Source organism: Dermacentor albipictus, chromosome 3 (genome assembly GCF_038994185.2).
Source record: "Dermacentor albipictus isolate Rhodes 1998 colony chromosome 3, USDA_Dalb.pri_finalv2, whole genome shotgun sequence".
In the NCBI taxonomy this organism is placed as follows: domain Eukaryota; kingdom Metazoa; phylum Arthropoda; class Arachnida; order Ixodida; family Ixodidae; genus Dermacentor; species Dermacentor albipictus.
Window position 1 is genome coordinate 45,022,696 of NC_091823.1, and position 23,189 is coordinate 45,045,884.

A 23,189-nucleotide genomic window follows, 5' to 3' on the forward strand; every position below is an offset into this window, starting at 1 on the left:
CATGTTCTGCCTTTCCGGACATCACTTTATATCCCCCCCTGTCGATTGCGCGACATACACCCGAGACAGTAGAAACTGGCTTCTGTTTTAATGTGTCCTCCACGCGTGAACTTTAGGAAAATCCGGTACCGCGTACATGTTCGAGAAGATTAGTATAATTTCATACATTTTTAGCCTGACCGAATTTGGGCACCTCATAGAAGGGGACGAGCGCGAAATTCGCTACAGATGTTTTAAAATCTGATTTTATGAAGTCTCGAATAAAAAGTCCGAGGCTATAAGAAAATGTAAACGTGAAAGTGTAGACCTTTTACGCTATTAATAATTATCGACCGTTGTTCGACGCTAATGTTTCTGGATTTAGAACTATAGTATAGGTCACCATGTATAGTATTCGTGCCAAACGACAACCGAATCTGTTGTACATCTGGATCTCGTGAGAACCTGTGCCGAGACTGTGCTATAAGGTACGCTGCGACAGCCCTTTGTGCGAAATAAACGTGAAACGTATACCCGGTAGCTTGTGGGTCCTTGCATTGGCGAAAGCATTGCTGTAGGGCGTACGCGGCGACGAAGAAATTGCGGATTCTCAGCGCGCTGCAGGTGCTCGTCGCCTTTCGAAATTGCTGCAGGAGCTGCATTTTGTACGAAACCCGCAAAGCCAACCTGAGCGACAATGATCGAACGTCGCGCGATGTCATTGTGTGGGAAAAGATGTGGAAGCGTAAAGTTTGCCCTTTCGTGGCGTTAACGCTAATTTCGTGTACAGACTGCTTGGTAAAGCGCGCTGTTTATGGCTCTGGTGGACGCGGATCCTCGTGATAAGTGGACGTGAAGACAGACGCATGCCCGGGCGCTTTATAGCGTGAAGTATATTACGAAGTTACCCAGTTTGCATGTAGCCTTGTCAGCTTAGACTATATAGTGGACGAAGCATATTTTCAACGATCTAGTTCTGTTAAATTCGTGACAATTAAGGTTTATTATACGCCGCTCGACATTGTGACAGCCAAATTTTCATGATTTTTCTTTCTTCTTTCTTTCCTTTTTTTTTTATTTCACACCGTAACCTCCGCGCCGCAACTTCAGTGCGGCGTCACGAATTTCAAAGTATGCTCCCTGGCGTTTAGTCAAACGAGACAGAGAACCGCAGGAAAATGAAGGCTTGGAAGCCATCTAAAGATAGTCGAACGAGGAATGTCGCGGTGATAGCCAAGGTTTTGGCAAGGGCGTTTGTCTTTATCAGGGTTCATTTGTCGAAACATTGGCCCGCAGTGACATCTATTGTTCGACCAGCGTGGACATCTCGTATATATTCAGACAATTTCGCGCATGGAAAAAAAGAAGAAACTCTCCAGCCTTGTTGCAGGTCGATATAAATTATGGTCTTTGATTCTTCTATGTGATGCAACGCACTCCTCCTTTACCGATTGACAATTAAGTGGACTCGCTCTTGGTATCCGTGACGTTACTGCGACCTTATTCGAGAACTTCAAGGCGGTGTCGCCAACTATAGCCTCTCGTTCTTGCATTATTTGCGACTTAACGAGGGTTTTCCCACGGTAAGATTAGTGTTTTTGTTATTGCGGAAGCGTGACTGACTAATGCAGCTTAACCTCGTGTTCCTCTTTAGCACCTTCCTTTACGAGGAGTACGTAACTTTCTTAGAATAACGAGGACAAGGAGTAACTTTATTAGAACGGGCGTTTTACTTTCGGGCTACCTCCACTTCATTTGAAAACTGAAAGAAGTGTTGTGGATTCCTGCGAGAAATCTTTCACGAGAAAGAACGCCAAGGAAAGATTGACGGAACATATATATATAGGTGTGTGTGTTGAACCACGGTCGTTACTCACGTATATACACACTCACGTAACACATGTATTCGCAGGGGCGCAACACACGCATGCACGCACAAACACACACACTCGCACACACACACACGCACGCACGCTCAGACGAGCAGAGGCGAGCACAGGCGAAGGCATGTTTCCTATAGCGTCATGGTAAAGAGCGCATCCATTAACCTGTATATCTCTGCTCTTACCGCTGATGTTAGCCTTTAACGGGCGGTAACGCTATAGCGGTAAAGCGCGGTATGTTGAGTCGTTTAGGTTTTAGGGAATTTACTTATTGCAGGAACCGCTTCCTTCCAGTTGCATGCTCGAAGTACAACTTCCACATCGATATGGGTGGTACAGGTAACCGAAATTTTAATTGCCTACTTTTCAAATACCCCTCGTGATAAATATACTGTAATTTGCGAAGCATTTCAGGGACAGCTTGTAGGGGAGGTCGTGGATACGTATACGTGTCGGTTCGCGATCGCTATAGCATTTTTTATCCGCGCCCGTTGCACCGCCCGTGCCTTATAAAACTGGCTCTCGATAATCACTGCTTATACTGTATAGCTTCGCGCAGCGGAACGTAAATTACCGAGGCACGCCGCTTCAGCGACCGCGTTGTTTCAGCCATGGTATACGCAGCTCGCCTTGCAGTGCGCCGCCTCAAACCCAGCTTTGCGCATACGTATATGCGTGTATTCCTATTAGTTCCGCATCGCCGGAAGAATATACGCGGCCCGCGTCGCTCATTTCCATTCTGCGTCGGCAGGAAAGAAAGCAAGAAAAATTTATAGTAAACGCCTGATTGCGTTTGGGTTTTCGCCCCGCTTATCGAAATTGCGGTCATTTTCTCCTCGTCTCTGTTTCTCTTTTGAATGCGCTATAGCTAAGCGCCTCATAGACAGGTGAATAGGGGGAGGCACCCGTTCGCAGGTCGGCCTGGCCGTCTCCGCGTTGCTTTTATCTTTCGTCCTCGCAAGCTTCCCGTGTTCTCGCGTAACAAAGTGCGCGCGCGAACGGGCCGTATACATGCAACGGTCGGGCGCCGTATTGGCACGTTAAAGATCTTTCATTTTGAGCGCGTTTCATTTATCGACTATATAGCCGAACTGGGTCAGCAGCTCGGCCGGCGAACAGATAAGGCATGGTTCCTTTCTGTGTCTCTTCCCCCCCTTTTAGTTTCGCATCCTCGCACTTTACGGAACAGCTGTATGGTGCAAGGGGACCCTATAGATGCGAGCGCTTGCGCTATCCTACATTTACGTGCTTATCTGGCTTGTATATCAAATGCGGTGGTGGTGGTGGTTGTGCGCGAGGGTTGCCGCTGTGTTCCTTGCGCGCGCTGCTATTCTTTGCCGGCGTCGGCAGCGCAAGTGCAGTCTTTCGGAACTGTGCGCTTTGGCGCGAGCGATATTAATCGGCCGTGATGTAAGGTTTGGTTGATGCGAAGAGGCAGTGTTTTCGCGCGCGCGCGTCCCCCTGCAGCTCCTCGCGACTTTGTGCATAATATAACGCGTCGGTGAATGCGCGCCGCCCAGGGAAGCCGCGCGGTCTCGGTGGGGGATGGAATTACCGCCGTGAAAAGGCGGCGTGCCTAAATTCGCGTATGTATATATACTACACAGCTGGTGATCGAAGTCGACCTCGATGCGCTCGAAAGGGGGGGGGGGGGAGCTCTTCGCGAAGACATTTCACTGGAAGCGGCGCCTCGTAATAAAGTGCATTCGCGTGCAGCTTTTCGCCAAGGTGACCTCCTTTGAGGATAGTATAAAGGCGTAATTTGTGTTGTCTCCCCTAGGCGCGTATACCGCGGACGCCCAGCGAGAGCAGTTTCATGAGGAGCACTTTTATGGGGCGCGCACGTTATCGTTCTGTAAGCTGTATCAAGGCGCATTATGTACTGCACCTTTCATTGGAAAAAGAATGACGTTCTCCACTTGATATTATAGAGGATACTCGCAAGAACTGTCATCCTGCAGGAATTTCTTTTTCGTGTGGGTGTAGTAGGCGGCAAGTTGTACGTATGTGAAAGAGAAAAAGAAGTACTCGCAGACTCGTACGACCTTAAGTTCCAGCAAAGGAGACTGCAGCGCCCCGGATGCGCTCGTTTGTCTATATAGCACCGAAGCGTTTTCCCGCCGAAGAGGCGTTTCCCGATTCCTGCCGAACTTTCTTTTGTGTCTCTCGTGCACCCTCCACGCCGCGTCCCAAGCCGAGCCACAGCCGAGCCGGCCACGCTGATCACGTGATCACTTATATACTACTACCGCTGTCAAACTTTTATGCCTAGAAAGTACTTCAACGGTTAATTCTAAACCGTGTGTCGAGCCTATGGCTTATCGGGGACGACGGTGCTTCGTTTCCGTGTGCCACCGCCAAAGATGCTGACGCACTGTGAAGCCGATACCTAGAGCCGCAGCCGCTCACCTCACCGGCCACGGTCCGCGCGCGCGGTTCTTTCGCATGAATCGCGGTTGAGAGCGCTGCAACACGGTCACGTGGTTTTATTTCATATTTCGCGGGCTTTCTTCAAACGCCGGGAAAAATCACCAAGCAGCATGTACGTTGCCACAAAAAATTGGATCGGTCGTTCCTGAACCCCCTCTACAACGCAACGAAACGCACTTGACCCTAAAGGGAATATTAAAAATTTTGCGTAATTCATCCTAGTTAATTGACTAATTAAGCGGAATATAAGGATACTTTCAGGAGCGCCACATGACGGCAAACCATATGCCATTGGTTTCATTCAGCTGCGGCTAACCACTTTTTTAAAATCCTTGGCGCAAGTTATGTGAAACACCCTGTATATACGTTGTTAGCAAAAGCGAAGCCCTGCGAGTGGATCTACCAATTTGATGGCCCATTCTGGGGAACTCGTGCGCCTGCATCGGTTGAGTTGCTTAAATTGTATGTAGGGGTTTATTCTGCAATTAGCAGCTCTCGTACAAGGTGTCACAGTTAGAAATAATGATGCTTTGCGCGGTCAATCTACATGCCGTGATGTAGGGTTATAGAATAAGCAGATGTTTTCCACTCGACGCCTGTTGTCAAATTTTCGTAGCGTGCTTAGAATTTTTTTTTTTCCTGTACTGCTGAACGTACTAAGCGTTCTTCAGTGCAATTCAGTAACTTCTTTTTCAAGAACGAAACAGAGAATAGAGGAGAGTGAATGAATAAAATTGAGGCAAATAAAGAGCAACATTATATAAATTTAGACTGGTGTAGTATTCTGTGAAAACTATATAGTCGTTCCTTTAACGGTAAATAGGTAATTATTAGTGAAAGAAATGAAGGCCGAACTACCGTTTATTAAATATCGCGCCAGAACACCGTCTGCAATACGTCAGTGTGACGTCACGGGTCTCAAAGTGTCTCCTAGGCCGCTTTGGGGCCTAAAAAGCTCTCACAACTTCCTAGCTTGAGCCATGAAGTGGTTCCATCGGAGTACAATGCAGCCCATATATATATATATATATATATATATATATATATATATATATATATATATATATATATATATATATATATATATATATATATATATATATGTGTGTGTGTGTGTGTGTGTGTGTGTGTGTGTGTGTGTGGAGAGAAAGAGAGAGCCCAGTAGAGCCTGTCAAAAAACCGTGACGTCATGTTTGGGTGCGAGAACTCCAGTGCGGCGTCGGCACCTGTGTATACTGGTCTTTCATGGCATGTCGAACGTCCTCTAACAGCGGCTGTTCTACTATTCTCGGAATCTTATATACTTTATTAACACTGCGAACACACCTCTTCATCGTCCCTTTAGCGGGTTTGGTCAAGCGACGGGTTGTGTGGTTTGCGACGTTACCACCACGGGGACTGGTTTATAGGACGCCTCGATACCGCGGCGCTGACACCGAGACACCCTATAGGCGGTGGCGTGCTCGGGCACGCGAACCACCGACTTGCAAGGGCCGCTGAAGACACAGTTCGATCGCTGTCGCGTATCAGGGGCGATGTATAGAGTTCTGCAACGATGCTTAAAGGGACACTAAAGGCAAGCATTAAGTCAAGCTGCAGTGATACATTAATGCTCAAGAACGTCTAAGGCGTCAATGTTATCGCTCGCAGAGCTTTAGCAAGCGAGAAATTTAAATGCAGGACACGATTTGAGACTCTCTCGGGACATTCAAGTACTAGCCCGATGACGTAGGCGCTCCTCGTTATATTTCTCATCCACTCTTATAAGGAACAGACAATAACGTTACATTACAAGACGGAAGAAAATTGAAATTGTATTTGTACGGTGCTATTCGATTTAAAAAAGAAGGGGGGGGGGAACTCACAGACGTTGCCTTTGACAACGACGAGGGTGGCCGAAAGGTTCCGCTTTTGCTCGACTGCACCGCCCGCGCTTTAGTAGTGTAGTGATCGCGTAGTGTAGCGCTGGTCTTGCTGGCTCGCGAAACGCACACAAACTGCAAGTGGAAGACAATGTCACATCCATGTGATGTCGCGGGATACCCGAACGGCCCACTCCACTTCACCAAGAGCAGCTTCAGCGGCGAATTCAACGCTCTGTCATGACTCGATTTCTGCGTGTGTTACGCGTATTTGCGTTTTGCGAAATATATCGTAGCGCCGTCTGTCGCACGCCGTTTTACTCACCGATGCGAGTAAAGTGCGGTGATGGCGTATGCAACGTCACCACTCCCCACTTGGAGGCGGACTATTTGAATTGCGTTAAAGGTAGGCGGACTCTTCAGACATGATCTTTTCTCTTAAACTTTAGCAGTCGGGATTGACTTAATATTTGCCTTTAGTGTATCTTTAAGGACAACAACATCTTTACTTTGTCGATTTTTCGGTAACAAGTTTGTTAGTCCTTTATGGCGATTGGACCGTGTCTCGCATGGAAAAATCAGCAGGAGATTCGGCGAGAAAGTAAGCTATTCTTGTGCGTAATCCACCTCTCGTGCTGCGACTGGCTGCTGTCGAAACATTCATTGCACTTTCTTCATCGCGGATAGTGGCGGAGTGGAGTTGTTGCGAATTGTCACCGTTGGCAACGCTGTCACAGGACTCAACCCGTATATAACAGTAACTCTACCCTTTCACGTAACGTGGTATCTGTAGCTTTTGACACTCGAAGCTGCAGAAATTCCGTTGTTCAGCCCACATCACTCACATTAGCTTAGGAATTTGAGAGAAAGGCTGCTAGAGCACAGAGCGCCGGCGAAAGCTTTTGCCCGTCGCGGATCGGCTCTGGAGTTGCCTGAACTACTGAGAGCTCAAAACCGAGCACTGCAGCAAATGCACAGGGCGGGATCTGTGTAACGTGTGCAAAAACCGTGTGACAATCGAAAGCATATATATATATATATATAAAATGAAGAAAAAGAGTACGACGTACGTTGAATAAGCACAGTGTATTGCACTTACGTTTCGACTGGCGGACCAGCCTTTGTCAAAGTGAAAGCCGAAACGTCAGTGTAATATACTGTGCTTATTCAACGTATGTCGTGCTCTTTGCCTTCATTTTACTACCGGGGCCAGCGTGATTTCCTCAGCCGTAACTATGTATGTATGTATGTATGTATGTATGTATGTATGTATGTATGTATGTATGTATGTATGTATGTATGTATGTATGTATGTATGTATGTATGTATGTATGTAAATCGTTTTAAATGCGTAAGCATTTGTATGCTTACCCAACGAAAACCGTCCGTCCCTCCGTCACGTAAGACGATCGCTTTCCAGAAAGAGCCCGCGGCAACAAGCGAATTCACCTTCGTGCTGCCTCTCGCCGCAGCGCGCACTAAACGGCGAGAACACAGTACACACGAAGCTATCAGCATTCGGTGCTCTCTGTCTCCATCGCAGCTCGCTTTCAAGACAGGGCACCCGCGGCCGCGCCATACGCAGCCGCCGCCGGAGTATGCAGTTGACCACGATTCATAATGGCACGACGCGGATGGATAAGGCGCTAAAGAGCGGTAACGGCTTATAATGATCTAAGTGTCTTCAGCGCACCTGCATGGCGCCTCCACCTGTAGTAGTTTCCTTGCGTCATCGACTCGCCTTGCGACGCCGTCCGCAGCAGTTCTTGTCGCCGCATCGCTGTCGTTTAAACTGGTCGGATGAAGTTTCATAACACTGGCAGAATGCTATCGTATACTTTGACAACTCCCAGAGGTGTTTCTACGTGGATTTTTTTTATTTATATATAACTCCCGCCTTTCTTTTGAATGCATATGTTTCAAATATTAACCTAACCTTCTCCACATAGCTGTTTTCGTTTTTTTTTATATCATAATTGCCAATGATACGTGTGCTGTCAAAAATTGATGTGCACTCACATCACCCTTGCAGTTTGCGGTGACTTTCGGATGAACTGGGGTACACTCACATTATCCGCAACACGGCCTGAGCCTTTCAAAGCGGGCATGTACCTGCGCATTATGTTCCCTCAGGCGATCGTCGACGCAAAGCCCTAGTCTGTAGCCGCGATGTAACGTCCGCCGCACGACCCGGTATTCGGCGTTCGTTTCGTCTGCTCCTTGTACCGCCCTCAGCCCACCTGTAGAAGCAGCCAACTATAGCTCAACTTTCTGTCTTGGTGGCTGTACGCTTCTTTCGCCAAAGACTGAACCACGCGCGTCGTCTTCGCCACGGTCGTTTCAGTGGATCGTTGCCTCGAGCCTCTCATTAAGGAACGGCGTCTTCCTTCGCCGCTTCGCTCCTTGAAGAGACCGCGGTCGTCGTCTTCGCCGTCACGGTGCCCGTCTCTCCTCGCGAATGGGCGCGTGTCCACCGGGGCGCGACAAGTGCGTCCCGCCCATGCAACTAATACACGCAGCCGCGAACCAAGCAGCAGCAAGCAGCGTTAGCCGGGTGGTCTCGCCCGTATATAGTAGTATACGCGAGCGTATTACGCAGGCCTCTCGCGATCGCCGCCGCCGAACCGGGGGTGTCGGCGCGTCGTGACGGGACCCTCCCAGTCCCCACGCCGTGCCACGCGACTCCATTCAGAAGCATCGCTTTTGCCCCCCCCCCCCCCCCCCCCCCAGCTGCCTCTGGCTCGCCGCCACGCGATGCGTGGTCACGATTTCTCCGCGGGCCTCATCGGATGCCCCGGTGGCATGATAGCGCTCGTGCCGCGTTCTCGGCAGCCTTGTGTGTGTGCGCGCACCCCTCCACGTTGCGCGTATACGCGAGAGACGATTTCATTCACTGGTTCCCGGTGTTTGTGCTACTGCAGCCGCTGACGCTGCGCGAATGAGCCGCGCTACCATTCAGAAGCCGTCATGCTTTGGCTACTGCTCGTCCGAGGGCGCTGTAGTCGGCGCTTCGCATTTCGGCCCCTCTGATTAAGCGCCATGGGTATAGCAGCGCGTCGAGGCGCGTTTTACATTTAAGGGTCCCTGATGAGGTGTCTCCACTCGATGGTTAGAATTGAGTATGTAGCAGCGTTATGGTGCCTCTGTATACTTAGGAAGCAAATATCCATTCAAGAAAAGCGGTCGGTGCGTTCTCCTGCCGAAATATATATTAAACTGATAGTCTAACGGGCCGGTATTGCGTTGTCGGTACGACTACGCTGGAGAATATTGAGTAAATTACAGCATGTTTCTTATAGACGAGTGTATTGTATTTGCGTGGTGTTCATAATTCGAACTCTTGGGCTCTCTGAAAAGGAGTTATCGCATCACCAGCAGGCCTGCTATGTGAACGACCTCTGTGTGCACATTGTCCGTAGGCACGGACCACTCAGAATTCGGCCTGGTGCAATTTCCTATGTGCATTGTCATAGAGATCGAGTATGCGGAACTCTTTTTTCGGGGCGCTGTCTTGCATGCGCTCGATCGTTTCGCGCTGTACATAGGCGGAGTAAAGCCGCGCAGACCTCTTTGACCTCTGCTGCGTTGACGCCGGGAGATATGGCGGACACCTGCGGTCTAAATGGCCGATCTCTACACTCCAGTGTGCGTGCCACGGAAAGAACCTCATGCACGCCGAAGCGGCATTCCTTTCCTGCAACACGTAACAACCGCATAAGGCGTTCGCGTGTCTGCACCGTGTTCTGCGTTCGAGCGATGCGGGATCGCGTGGCGAGATGCGGCGGGGTGTGGGCGGCCTCGCGAGCGCATCCATCCATCGCACTATCGGATCGCGCGACCTGCTGCTGCCGCTGCATGCAGCAGTTTTGCGAGATTTGTGCAGCTGTGTAACACCGAGACGGCGGGGTCGACAAGATCGGGTGCCTAAAAGAAAAAAAAAAGAAGAAAGACAAGTGTATCTCCTGACCTATCGCAGGTGGGGGAAGCTGCGGCGCCATCGCGCGCGCTATGGCTGTGTTTCGCTGCGTGTATGACCATGCCGTGCGTGGATCTTCTTTTCTCGGTTGCATGAAGCACGCGTTGCTCGACTCTTCATCTCGCTCCTTCTCTCTCTTCTCGCTGGTGTTCGCTCCGAAAGGGGACGCGTCGGTTCCTAATCAGAGCCCGGTCGAGCCGCCGGGAACGGTATCGACCCGGATGCGCCGAGGTCGCATCGTCCAATTTGGTGCCCTCCTACCGGCCTGCCCGTCGGCGCGGTGCTCTCTCTCTCTCTCTCTCTCTCTCTCTACATGCGTTCTTATTTTCGGGGACTATTTGTACCTTTTTTTCTTTCCACTGGCCGGTCCAGCGCGGGCAACCGGCCTCTTCTCTCTTCTGTGGCTGCCGAGCTCCCTCGCGCTTCGCTTATCCATCTATCTGTCTATCCCGCGGGGTCCTTTTGTTTTTTCGGAGGTTGCCACCCCTCTCGCGTGCCCCCACCCCCTCCCCTTCCTCCCACTTGTTGCGCCGCCGCCGGCCGCCACCGCCGCGTTTTCGGGGTTGTTATTTGGCGGGCAAGGTCATCTCTGGTCGAGTCTCGGGCCACGCCCACCGTTGCCAAGGTGCCACGGACGCCTCCGCGGCTAAGACGCGCGCGCGCGTCCGATGCCGGCTTGTGCTGCGCGGGGCATTACACGCGTCCTGCCTCCTCCTGCCCGCTCTCTGTGCGTGCGTGTGTCTTCTGTAGAATGAGGGGGGGTTGCTGCATATGCCTCGGACAGTCTATAGCCCCGGGGGCCCGTGCGTGCGTACGACGTGCGCAACAGATATGGAAGCGAGCGCCAGGTCCCTTCCTTTTCTCGCCGTCGTCAACGTCGTCGTTATTGTGGCGGCTGCAGCACCGCGATCCTTATATACGCCCACTCTGCCCCTCACTTTTCTGTCCTCGATCTCTCTCTTGCCTCTTTTATTCCGCCCTCCTGCACATTTTCATAGGAAAGACGTTAAGAAAATGCGGGCCTTACTAAAACGCGCTGGCTGCATGTGGTTCCTTGTGAAAGTTGTATAGCTTGCCTTAGAAAGGAGAAATTAGGGATCTTTCTTTTTTTTCTCTTTGTGCTTTTCCTGTGCCATCCGCGATGGCTGTCTGGTGCAAATTTCGGTAACACACGTTCCTTTTAATGTGCGTTCTTGGCGTGTCGAGACGCAGAGGTAATTTGTTTTCTTTACCTTTGCTGTGCCTTTGGCGCATTTTTTATGAGGAATGACGCTCTGCTGTCGAGGGGTCAGCGGTCATCGGCGCAGCTAAGAGTCGCCGCCGGGAATATAATGAGCGAGACGGGTGTGTACGCCTATGCGTCGCCTTGTGCGAATGACGGGTTGCGGCAAGATTGAACAAAAGATTGCTTGCCCCCCACTGAACTCAGAAGGCCAGCCTGTGCCGAAGTCGGATAGAGGGGGAGGAAGAACTCGCGAGCGCGCTGGAGGATCTTGCGAGGGCAACCTTTTAGCTACGCGCCGACAGCTTGGCGCCTGCTGCCGTTCGTTTGAAGGAGTACACGAACACTTTTTGCGAGTCTGCACGTGCTGCTGGAGGTTTGCACGTGCCTCTTGCGTAATGCTCGGCTTCCAATTATAAGTGTTGATGCCTGGCTGCACGAAAATGAGCGGTGACAGCTCGGGTAATGGGACGGTAATGGGCAAATTGTGGAATCTGTGCCACTCTTGTCCCAATAGCGTTCAAGCGGAAATATAAGTCGATGCCTGTGAATTGTGGCGATGACATTGCGAAATTACCCCCATTTGAGGTGCGTTCAGTCCAAGCAGGGCAAGAACAATTCGGGATCTTTACGTGACGTTTGTCCTACAGATGGGCGAAGCTCTGATGATTATAAAGATTTTTGATGATGAAATATGATGGTTATATGGTGGCGGTATGATTACGACTACTATGATAAGGCCTAGAGCTTGCGGTGGTGACGTGGGCGCCTTGATGTTGTGGAAGCCATCGGTGGTCTGCCGAGGGGTGCGAGTAAGGACAGCGGAAAAAGAATCGCACGGAGCTGGTGCTGTTCGGCTAGTGTTAAGCAAGCTCTCGAATCTTTGATACACATGCTGCCTAACTGGTGGAAGGATCAAAGTCACTGCAATGAGAAGAAGAAAGGGAGAACGTACCTGATGGCACGGAAGTTTATGCTCATGAAGAAGTGTTTGACTTTACAACATGACACTGCGGGAAAGCTACGGAAGATAGCTTGTAGACTTATTTGTACGTAAGGCTTGCACCATTCTCTTAATTGGCGCAAGTTAGGGCTGATCTAAGCCAAACTTGAAAGAAATTTATCGCAGGTGGACATGTGTAATTTTTCTGCCGAAGCGCTTCAGAGCGACTTTTGGTAGATCATAGTTAGTAAAATAGCCATCGATAACTATGGATCTGGCTTCAAAATGTCTACAAATGCATACCTTTGATATAGCGTAACCATCTTCTCGTCATAATTTCGTGCTTTAAAGCTAGAAATACTGGCTGATGTCTGCGGCGCCTAGGCGGAGAAACCAGAGTTGCGGGCTCGCGTTCTCTATATCGGTGGCCGGGCGCTGATACCGAATTTAACTTTCCTGGTATCGGAGCTCCCATTCAGGTTTTAGAGGTTTAACAGGGCTGCTCGCTTGTGACGAAAAGTATACAATTTAGATTTGAGATTATATTCCGCTTGCCATTATTTTTCGCCGAAAACAAGTAGCCGATGTCCGGGTCGCCATAATAACGCCATAGTTGCGTTTCTATACACGGTCAAGCACGTCTTGCCTTGTGATTCAGTACGTTTTACTGCTGAATGGAATTTTCGTTTTCTCTGCAAAGTCTTTATACCGTAGTGGCTGAGAGACGCGTTTGTGATTGAAATTTGCAGCGCTTCTTTTGTCGATGCGCCATTTTGCTTTGTCGGCTCATGAAAAGTTTCGCGTACACTGATTCTCACAGTGCGGGGGATCTGCGTAATTTTGTGGGGCTATTTGTTTGTCGCATGCAAAAAGAGTATACATTCGCCTACTAAAAACAGTTGATGCAGATTCAATCGACCTGTTATTGAATACTCTCAAATGGGGAAAATTATGGAACATCTATATCTGCAGATGCATGAGCTACACTTCACCGCTACATATATGTGTATAGGTATGTACTTACGTATGGCAACTGTTTTAATGTAGTCTGTGAACATTTGCACCGCACAGTATGTGTGTGAAAATCTAGGCTTGCGTGTATACCTTTAATACGTGGTTGCTCCCCGAGTGCTCTAAATACAATGTCATATTCTGTCTACGCACTTAAAGCTGAAGGTAGCTGTTATAAAATTTTCAAGTTTTGTGAGTGTTCAATAGCTGGCCAAGTAAATATGGGTCGAGTGGGACTCAATTGGTGCTTTCTTAAATTTAGTACATTAAATCTCTACCGAGTGCACTCATTAGAAATTCACGTTGAAAGTAATTTCTGTTCTCAATGTAAACTTGATACGCAGTCAGTTGAAAGTCAAAGTACATGTTTGTGAAGTGTATTTGTGCACACTGTTTCCTTGATTCAACTTTAAAAATGTGTTTTTGCGCTTCAGGTTGTTCGGGTGACACTGTGACAGGCAGCAAAGTTGATCGTTTGTCTGCCGCGCTTGTTTCGTCCTGTCTGTCTCGTCATTTTGTGGCTTGTTATACGATGTATCTTCACTGCTTAGGGGCGCTCAGGGTAGAATCTGAAGTCGTTAGCATGTACAACGGTCCACATTCTCACATGTGACCATCGCTCCTAAACGAGTGCACGAGTTCAGACTTCTTTAATATTTTTCGTCGTGCCTAACAGCGTGGTATAACATGCTGACTAGCGGTGCAGTGAGGCGTATATTGTCCTCGTGAATCTTATTAATCACGAACACCACAAGGACCTCGTGCGGTGATGTTATAATTGTCGCTGGACGCGGAGTCTCATTAATATCAAGACTACCTTCAGACGCTATGAAGAATAATTAAACAGTCCAAGTCCGTGCGGTTTTTACCATTCTTTCATCTGGGAAAGAGTGGCGGTCACCTATAATTGTATAGGTGCCCACCTCCACGATACATATAAGTATAAAATGTGTAGGGCTTAGTGGTGCGCCTCTCAAGACCGCAAGCGTTATATTATTTCTCGGACTTCGCGGTCGATGCGCCAAGCTGAGATGAGGGAAAGTGAAAGGGTCGTTGCGCGCGCTTCGGCAGCGAACGTCGGTGACCGAATGCGCGGGGAAGCGAGCAAGGTGATCGACTCCGCGCCCTGCCACCTAATCACAGTTAAAGTCCCGTATAATCACTCCGCATTGTTCCACGAGCTCTAATCACACCCCGTTTCATCGAAATGTGAACGCGCTGGTCGGGAAACACGGAATTCTAATAGGTTGAGTATACGGCCTCTCAATGTCTGGGGCACAGATAAATTGTTATCGAACAGAGTTCGTGCCCGTACAGGATACCGCGATCGCAGCGCACAGTAAAGGACGACGGCGACGCAGAAGCTCTCGTCCTTGTTGGGTGCACGACATGCTATGCGTGCAAGGAAGAAGCAGTATGCGAGCGGGGCGTCCATCGAGACGCACTCGCGCAACTTTATTAAAAGAGGCAAAGAAACTGTGCCGCGCGATCCCAAACGAGGGGGTCAACGAAAGGGTCGAAAGCGAGGGGGTTCTGTAGAACGGGGCCTGCAAGCCTTAACGATGCGACCGCGCTCGGTATAATGTCCCGGGCATTTTTATGGTTCTGCCCGTTAAAGGGCATGCGATGCGATGGAAACCGAGAAATGAGACGGCCATGCAAGGGGGCCGCATTGCGTTGTTTCTCGAAGGCGGGGGGATAGACGGAGGAGGGGCGAACTAGGTGGGGGGGGAGAGAGAGAGGAATGGCGTGGGGAGGGGGGGGGGTCGAGAGTAGTCATCTGAACCGGATCTGGCAACAGCAGCAGCAGCAGCAGCAGCGGCTATGCGCGCCGTATGGTAGCCGATGTGTAGCAGCATCAGCAGCAGAAGCGGCGGCGGCACGTTCCCCGGAGGCGAGGCTGCTTGCTTCTGCGTGCCGTGCCGCGAGCCACCGACGCACGGCCAGCCAATAAGTGCCGCCGTATTTATAATGAAGGGAGGACAAGAAGGAAGGGAGAATACGAGGAGCGGGAGTGGGAGGGAGAGCCCGGCGCATGTTTCTGGCGAGCGTATCAAAACGGCCCGAGAATCGCCCGGGGGCGCGCTTCTCGGGACAGTGCGGGTCAACGCATAGGGCACCGACTGCGCGCTCTTCTCCAGCTTTGACTGCTATTCTTCTGTTGTTGTTGTTTTCGGCGTGTTCTGGCGAAGAGTGAAGCTTTCGGCCCCTCGCCGCTCTCCGCTCGTTTGCCTCTATACAGCTTATATACACTTTTGCTTCTCTCGTCGTTGTCTCCAGCTTTCTTGTCCGTTTGCACGCTCACGCATGTGCGCGGCCCGTGACTTTCGTGTCCGCGGCGATCGACGATGGCGCTTGGCGTCTCCGCCAGCGTTCCGCTCCACTGGGCGCGGATCGTCCTCCGCCTGTCCGCCGCTCATTTTCCGCCTCAACTCCCGCCGTGTAGCTGCGCGTACGTATATGCGGTGAACGGCGCTGATCGCGCGGCGTGGATTCGCCGCCGCACGCACGCACGGCCGTCGTTTTCTTGCATTTCCCCCTCTCTCCCTCCCGTTTCTCGCCGCCGGCCGGTATCGGCGTAATGAAATGTAATGGGACCTCTTGCCGGCGGCCGGCCACGTAGCTTCGGCCCGCGCCCATTCTGCGAAGACGTTTCTGCTCGTGCTGGACTGGTTTGCGTGTTTGTATAAGGCTGCGTTTGTCACCGCGGCTAGTCCTTGCGCGGCTGCTGACATTACTCTCTCTTTCCATCTAAACGCTTGAGCTGAGAGGGAAAGTGTTTGTACTGTTTCCCGTGTTGGTGTCACGCGCTCCGGTTTCTACACACGATGACACTTTCTTTTTTTTTTCTTGGCGAAGCAATGGCGTCTTGCTTGCGATGACGGGCTATTGAGTGCTGGTCGAGCAGGAGGAAATGGCCCCGTTCTTCGGTCGCATTTCAGTTCTGTATAGCTTTCATGTAATACGTAGCTGCCACTTATTCGCGGTTCACAATGTTTGTTGTATAGCAAGTGGTTCAAACTGCTCTACTGGCGCTGAATACTTCTGACTGACGCTCTGCGTTTAGTGGCCAGACTAAGACCGATACTCACAACTATTCGTTCCCATGGACATTCAGCGCCCTGCCGACAGCTGGACACCGGCTGTGAGACGAGCGCCGGCAGTGAGGAAGAAGGTTGACGGGGCAGTTGTGCGCAAGTGCGTATAGGCCGTATCGTTCTCATAACGTATTGCAAGACACCGGCCTACACCGCACTGCAGCCGGTATTGCATCGCAGTACCGTGCCGCGAGGGCGCGCACGCCGTGCCGGGCACAATTAAGCATACGTCTTCATTGTCTATAATTACGGTGCGAGCGTTCTCATGCACCCACGGATGTGTGCAGTTCTTTAGCCCCCTGCGAGCACGTGTAACAAGGGTCCCCGAGGGGGCCGAAGTTATTTGCTTGCTGATTCCTGGTGGTAGAGCCGGGGCTGCCTTTGTATTTTTTTTTCCGGCCTCATTTCTTGCGTCTTGCCTTGCACACTTAAACTTCCGCAGCGTTCGCCGTGCATCTTGCGTAATTCTTCGGACAGCTTTTCTTGCGTCGTCGCGAAAGAGCGCGAAGCATTCCACATGATACAGGCAACTGTATACGCTTCAAAGCCGCCTGGCTGCGGGAGACACGTAACTTCGTGTCTGGGTGCTGTTCTTTCTTTTTTTTTATGTTGTTTCCCCCAGGCTGCGCAATCATCTCTGACGACATTTAAATAATTGCTTTGACTCGGGACCTTCCATGCGAGATGCATGCGTGACCGCCGCGGAGCGTCCGCATAGCGATCCGAGCGCCGTGTTTGTTAATGCGTGCGCTCGCGTGTACGCCTGTGGCGTGCGTGGCTCCGAAACGGGAGACGAAGAAGGCGATACACGAGCTCGCATGACGCTCCATATTCACCCCAGCGCCGGGTTCTTTTATGCGAAGCATATTACGAGGGCTCAACCCAGCTCCTCAGGCGCGGCGGTGACCATGAAATCACGTGACACCGTGACGTCACGACAGAGGAGAAGTGGCTTTGGCTCAACTCTTGCAAGACGGGCTGGGTGGGAATCGAACCAGGGTCTCCGGAGTGTGGGACGGAGACGCTACCACTGAGCCACGAGTACAACGCTTCAAAGCGGTACAAAAGCGCCTCTAGTGAATGCGGTGTTGCCTTAGAAACGCGCTGTTTCTAAGGCGTGCGTCTCTTGCTCAGGCGCACATTTCGTTGCCGCGCCGAACGCTGCTTTGCTCGACGCTCACCGCGTCCAATGCGGGGCGCGTAGTCGCTGCCCTGTAGCCCATTGTCTTACACCCCTTGGCGGGTCGACGGGAACGCTGTCGCGTTCCACTCTTGAAGGCGAAGAAGTAATGCATGAGTTGTTTCTTCGTCTAGCCGAACCAAATATAGCCAAGCAACAGCAGTTCACCAGGCTAAACAGTGGTTCAACAACTAAAATAAAGGCTAGTATGCTTCGCATCCTGGGCTTAACCTTACCTAAGCCACAGCCATTTTTTTTCCCCCCGTTCTGCGCGCAAGCGTCTCGATCGCTTGCTCGAAGGTAGTCGGCGTAGAAGAGGAGCTGGCATTAGTAGCAGTATAGGGTACAGCTGTGTAGCGTTGTAGTGGGAAAGGTGGAGAAATATGGGGGAGGAGAAAGCTGCTTCATCGGCAACGGCGGCTCATGTAATTGCGCATGCGCGGCACGCACCCGGATGCAAAGGCACCTGCTGCGCCCATCGCGCGGCCCTCTCCTTGATGCTGCTGCTGCGCTCCTGCTGTTGCAGCTTCTGTGGCTTCTTCCCTCTTCTACACTTTGCGCTCGTATGCGCGTGCATGTGTAGCAAACAGCGTGTATGTGCTTTTCTTGCCTGCTATGAACGCAACGGAAGCTTCGGTTGGTTCGATTTGCCGCTTCTGCTTGTCTGTATGCGTCTGCCACCGGTGCTTGGAGGGTCGCGCTGCGCTTCATAGTTGCTGCCGTTGATGCTAAATTGCGAGCATGGACCGGAAAACTGCTATTTCTCTGGCTCAGATTCTTTCCCCCCCTCTCTCTCGTCTTTGCCGTTCCATCTCCTCGTGGCTGTGTCGGGCGCGGCGGAGGAGTAATTTGCCCCGAGCTAGCGCGCGCACAGGGCGCTTCTTTTTTTTTGGTGACTGATGACACCGCACGCGAGCGGTCGAGGAGTCGGCTGTGTAGCCGGACCTTTCACGTCGCGTAGTCAGTCGCTCGCCTGTCTTCGCCTCGGTCGCTGCGCCTGCGGTAACCCCCCCTCCCCCCCGCGCGCTCCATTCTCCGCCTCTGTGTGGTGCAATGTGGCGCTGCATGCGTCGTCGTTGTTGTCCGCTCCGTGGCTTTCACGGCAGTGCGCGCGCGGCGGTAATTAAAATTTGTCAGCCTGCCTGTCCCACGAATAAATGTTTGAAATTGATAGCCTCCACTTAACGGGCGCGCAAGTTCGCCTGCTGCTGCCTGCCTGTGGTGCGGTTGTTTGTTGCCTTTTATGTCCGTGCGTATACGCCTTTTTTTATTGTACATATGTGTTTTTTTTTAATTGTCGCATCCCTCTCTGTTTCCCTCCGTCACTTGGAATATCACTGAGTCCACTTCTCGCAGATTGATCGCTAGGGTGCCATGGTTTAAAGCGCCCACTGTTCTAGTTGCTATTACGGTGTTTCGTTTTTCTTTTATCTCTTTGTCTTTCATTCGATGATTGCAAGCGGGCCTACATATGTGTCCGTAATAAAAACAATTATACAGAATCGGTGTACTTCGATGTTTTTGCATATGTGTTTATAGCGTTTCGTCTGCATTCGAGCAGCGCTGATTATACAAATTTATTTGACCATGTAATTGTCGTTGTGCTTTTATGTAAAATTTTTCTTTTGCTTAAGCTTCTGCAGGGTCCGTTTGTGACAGCGTACGCTCCCATACGGGCACAGTATAGTGCATTCTGAAATTTCTCTTGCATATGCGGCAGCAAGGAACGGGCAGATATTGTAATCTGGTCGCACCGAATAAATCTTAACGCAGAGTTTAAACGGGTCCTTAAAATAATATTCTATATTTTAACAAATGGCACCAGTGCCATATCTCTATCTCCTAGGGATTCGGCTCTTACAATCTCTTTAGCGCGAAGGTTAAATTTGACACGGGCTGTATTCTTATGGGAGGGAGGGGGGAGGGGAAAAACTATAGTTGTAAGACAATGTTACTTAGAGTACCATCGACTATAAGCGCATTCGACTAGTTCTGTCTATGCGAACGGCTTCTATATACTAAGGCGCTCCGAGATGCGTTTGGTTGGAGTGATTGCAAGATTTGCCTGGGGACCTACACAGACACACACACACAGACAACCCATATTGAAAAAACCAACCAACAAGCAAGCAAACAGAGAAGGTATGACATATGGAAACGATGGGTTTTTGTACGTGTAGGATTCCGTGTTTCATATGGTAATATTTGCTCAAGTGAGATTGGCATTTTGGTCATTCGGAGGCGTGTTTTGCGGCGGCATTGTGACCGAGCGCTTGCTGAACTGTCCTTAAGTGTCCGTTCTGGAGTTAGCTGTTCCGACGCAGAGAGACATGTCGAACATATATCGTTACTGCGTCTTTGCTCGAGTTTGCGATGATGATGATTGAACGTTATTGAGAGCGGAAGAAGTTGTTTGGTCGCCTTCCTTGCGGCTGGCCTCCTCAGTCGAAGAAGTCATCTGACCTGCCCGGCTGCCTTTGCCTTTTCACCAGTTCACGCTGGTCATCAGCGTTGGTCATGAGCTGGTCATGAGGGTTGAGGCTGGTGAGCTGGGGCTCCCGCTGCTCCTTCGGGGTGGGGGGGGGGGGAGGGGGGAGGGGAGGGGGGGGGGATAGGGGGATGTCGGTGTTTCGGTTGCATTCCCATATACCTGACAAAAATATTTCGAAGAGAACTCTGTCGATGCGGTTTTCGTTGTTGCGTTCGCCCGGCTGTTACGTCTAGTTCGCGTTCTTCAGCCGGGGAGCCCTGAGACTCCAATGTACGGTGTTATTAATTGCATGCGTTGCTTTTTTTTTTTTAAACAGTTGGTGGCGTTTTAAGTTTAGCGACGCTTAGGAGACGATGACTTTGCTACACAGACAACCCATAGTGAAAAAACCAACCAACAAACAAACAGAGAAGGTATGACATATGGAAACGATGGGTTTTTATACGTGTAGGATCCCGTGTTTCATATGGTAATATTTTATATGGGGGTTATGAGGTCTTTTTCCGTTTTATTTTTTTTCCCGCCGAGAAGACTTCATGTGCAAGCGCGTAAGCTTCCCAGCGGCACGGCGTACGTGTCCTGCCGGCGTACAGCGCATATGTCATTCATGGCTGTCGTTCCCAGGCAGAAGTTAACGTGCCTATAACGCATGGAAAAGGACAAAGCACGCGATTGTCTGTCGCAATAATGGGGATATAACGCATGTAATAACGGTAGTGTATGCCCTCTTTCTTTTTTTTTTCTTTTTTTCGCCGTTGTCGGTGCCGTTTGTCTTCAAAGCCAACGTTCACGACACTTTCAACTTCGATACACGTCGGGGGAATTTCTTTTCTGTGGTCTCCTGGTGGTCCAAACCTACATTTAAGAATGTGTTCTTTGGCTGTGTTTCATATGGTTGGCTAAAAAAAACAAAAAAAAGGACACGCTGGCGGGGTCGTAATATTGTCGACCTGCTGGTCTGACATTGCTGTTTGCTAACCGAAAGTTGTTGCTCTATACACCTGGCGTGACATGATGAAGCTAACAGTACTGTAAGACAAGAAAGCCTCGTGCCTTCTTTATTACCGTGGCCTTGCCTTGATGCACTTCAGAGACGTGTGTAACCTTTTTTTCCCTCTCTCTCTCTATTTCTCTCGTTGTTTTCGCAGGACGCTGCCAAGGTGTGCCAGGACTACATCGCCCGTGATCCCACAAACCTCAACTTCAACGCGGTGGCCCTGTCTAACACTTGTGCCTAAGCAGCAGGCACTGCCCTTGTGTAAGCGATGAGTGTGAAGTGTTTCACTTGCACGATTGCCAGATGTGTAGTTATACCGTATAATACTTGGAAACTAAACTGGGATTTCGTGAACGTTTCGTAGTCGTATATTATTAGCTACTGAAAAAAAAAAAACAGGACAAAGGTATCTTTCTAGACAGAGCAGCGGGTGATATTTTCATCGTGACGCTTCATGTACTGATTCGAAGACTTATTTCATCGTCGGGATCCCAGAAGGTGCTGTCCCCCAAAATCCATCAATTCAGTACACGACACAAACTAGTGAATTGGAGAAGTACGCGTTAGGTCTCTTATTGTTGGTAAAGATGTTCCACACCCGCCGGAAAGGTTTGTGAGTGGTGGCGCTAGCTAACACTCTCAAGGTTAGTTCAAGTAATAAACATAAATACCCAAGAAAGTGGATGGGAGAACGGCGCCGCGGTAGCTCAACTGGCAAGAGCGTCGCACGCGTAATGCGAAGACGTGGGATCGTACGCCATGCACCTACGCGATAGCGTTAGGGAGCCCGTGTCACAGAAAATACGGTGTCTGCGGCGGACGTCTTTTCGGCAAAAAGGTTCTCGAACCACCCAGGCCCTGCATATAACGCAAAGAAATTATTGAAATAATTGAATTTCTCAAGCTGAAATACACGGAAAAATCGTAAGCTATGAGTTACACACAACCCACAGACATGGTCGCTCTCGGATTGTTATTTGACTATACGAGAAAACATAATTCTATTACGCGACAACTCAAAGAAACTCCTTCTCGAGCGTTTCTACCATTCACAAACCAACCGCAATTTGCGCGCGCCGGCGCGCGGGTGTCTCGGGGGCCACAAAGCGGCGCGCCCGGTTCCTTGTAATACCTCGAGCTGGCGCTCGCCTCTGTCGCATCGCGGCGCACGCAAGAAGCCGCGTTTCTACCAGAAAGCCCGCCTTCGTGCATAGCGTTCGCGGCTAGCGTTTCCCGGTAAACATCACGGTTACACACGCTCCAGTTGCCGGAAAGCGTGAGAAGCAGTCAGGTACCTTTGAATACTATCGCGTTCTACTCTTAAAGTCGATGCTTAAGCGTCCTCCAATTTTTTTCATGCGCTTTCACTTCCATTAATTTATAATTTCTTTAATTCGTTTAGTAAGTACAAGTAATTTCCCCTATGTTATCTTTGGGGTCTGTAAGGCCGCATTGGTTGTTTGTGTACTTCCTAAGTGTCGCGAGTCGCCCACGTGCTTTGTTTATAGAGAGGGGGTCCACTCCCCTACGCGTCCGAGGCGCAACCGTTTGTGTTTTATGAGGGGTCAGAAGGCCCGCGTGGTGTCGGATGACGAGTTACTGCGCGCGCCAGGGGGGCGCGGTACGGATTCGTAGAAGGCGGTATTGTGCGCACTGAGTTGGCATTCTGTCGACGGCCATAATAGGTCCACACAGATAAACCTTGAATGGGACTGCTGTACGCGGTGTTGTGGCGCCCAGCTCCCGAGTCCCTGGCTGGTTGGAGACGCCGCCGTGGTTTGGAAGGGCCTAGCAATATTTACCACGTGCTGCATGTACGGAGCGGGGTTCTGCTTCCCTACGCGTCCGGGAGGCAACCGTCGGGCTTTGTTGCGGAGTGCTGAGAAAAGCCCGCGTGGTGTCGAATAACGACTTACAGTGTGCGCTGTAGAGATGCAGTGCGCACGTGAAGAGCGCTTTCGGAGAACGTCGTCTTGTAGACAATAAGCAACGGATGCCGTGGACGGTCATGATTCTCCCACGACGACAAACCTTAAGTGGAGCGGCTGTACGCGGTGTTGAATGCCCCGGCTTTCGAGACATTTGCGGCCTAGAGACGCCACAAAGGTTTGAGAGGG

The 23,189-nt window shown here is 50.5% G+C and overlaps 1 protein-coding gene across 1 annotated transcript in view; it reads left to right on the forward strand.

Moving 5' to 3' along the window:
* Uch (Ubiquitin carboxyl-terminal hydrolase) overlaps nt 1-23,189 on the forward strand; it is a 91,710-nt gene that overhangs the window by 61,330 nt on the left and 7,191 nt on the right. The window contains exon 9 of the mRNA XM_065427000.2: nt 21,224-21,333. Coding sequence (XP_065283072.1) covers nt 21,224-21,313 — 90 coding nt within the window. The 3' untranslated portion in view covers nt 21,314-21,333. The remainder of the gene's footprint in view (nt 1-21,223; nt 21,334-23,189) is intronic.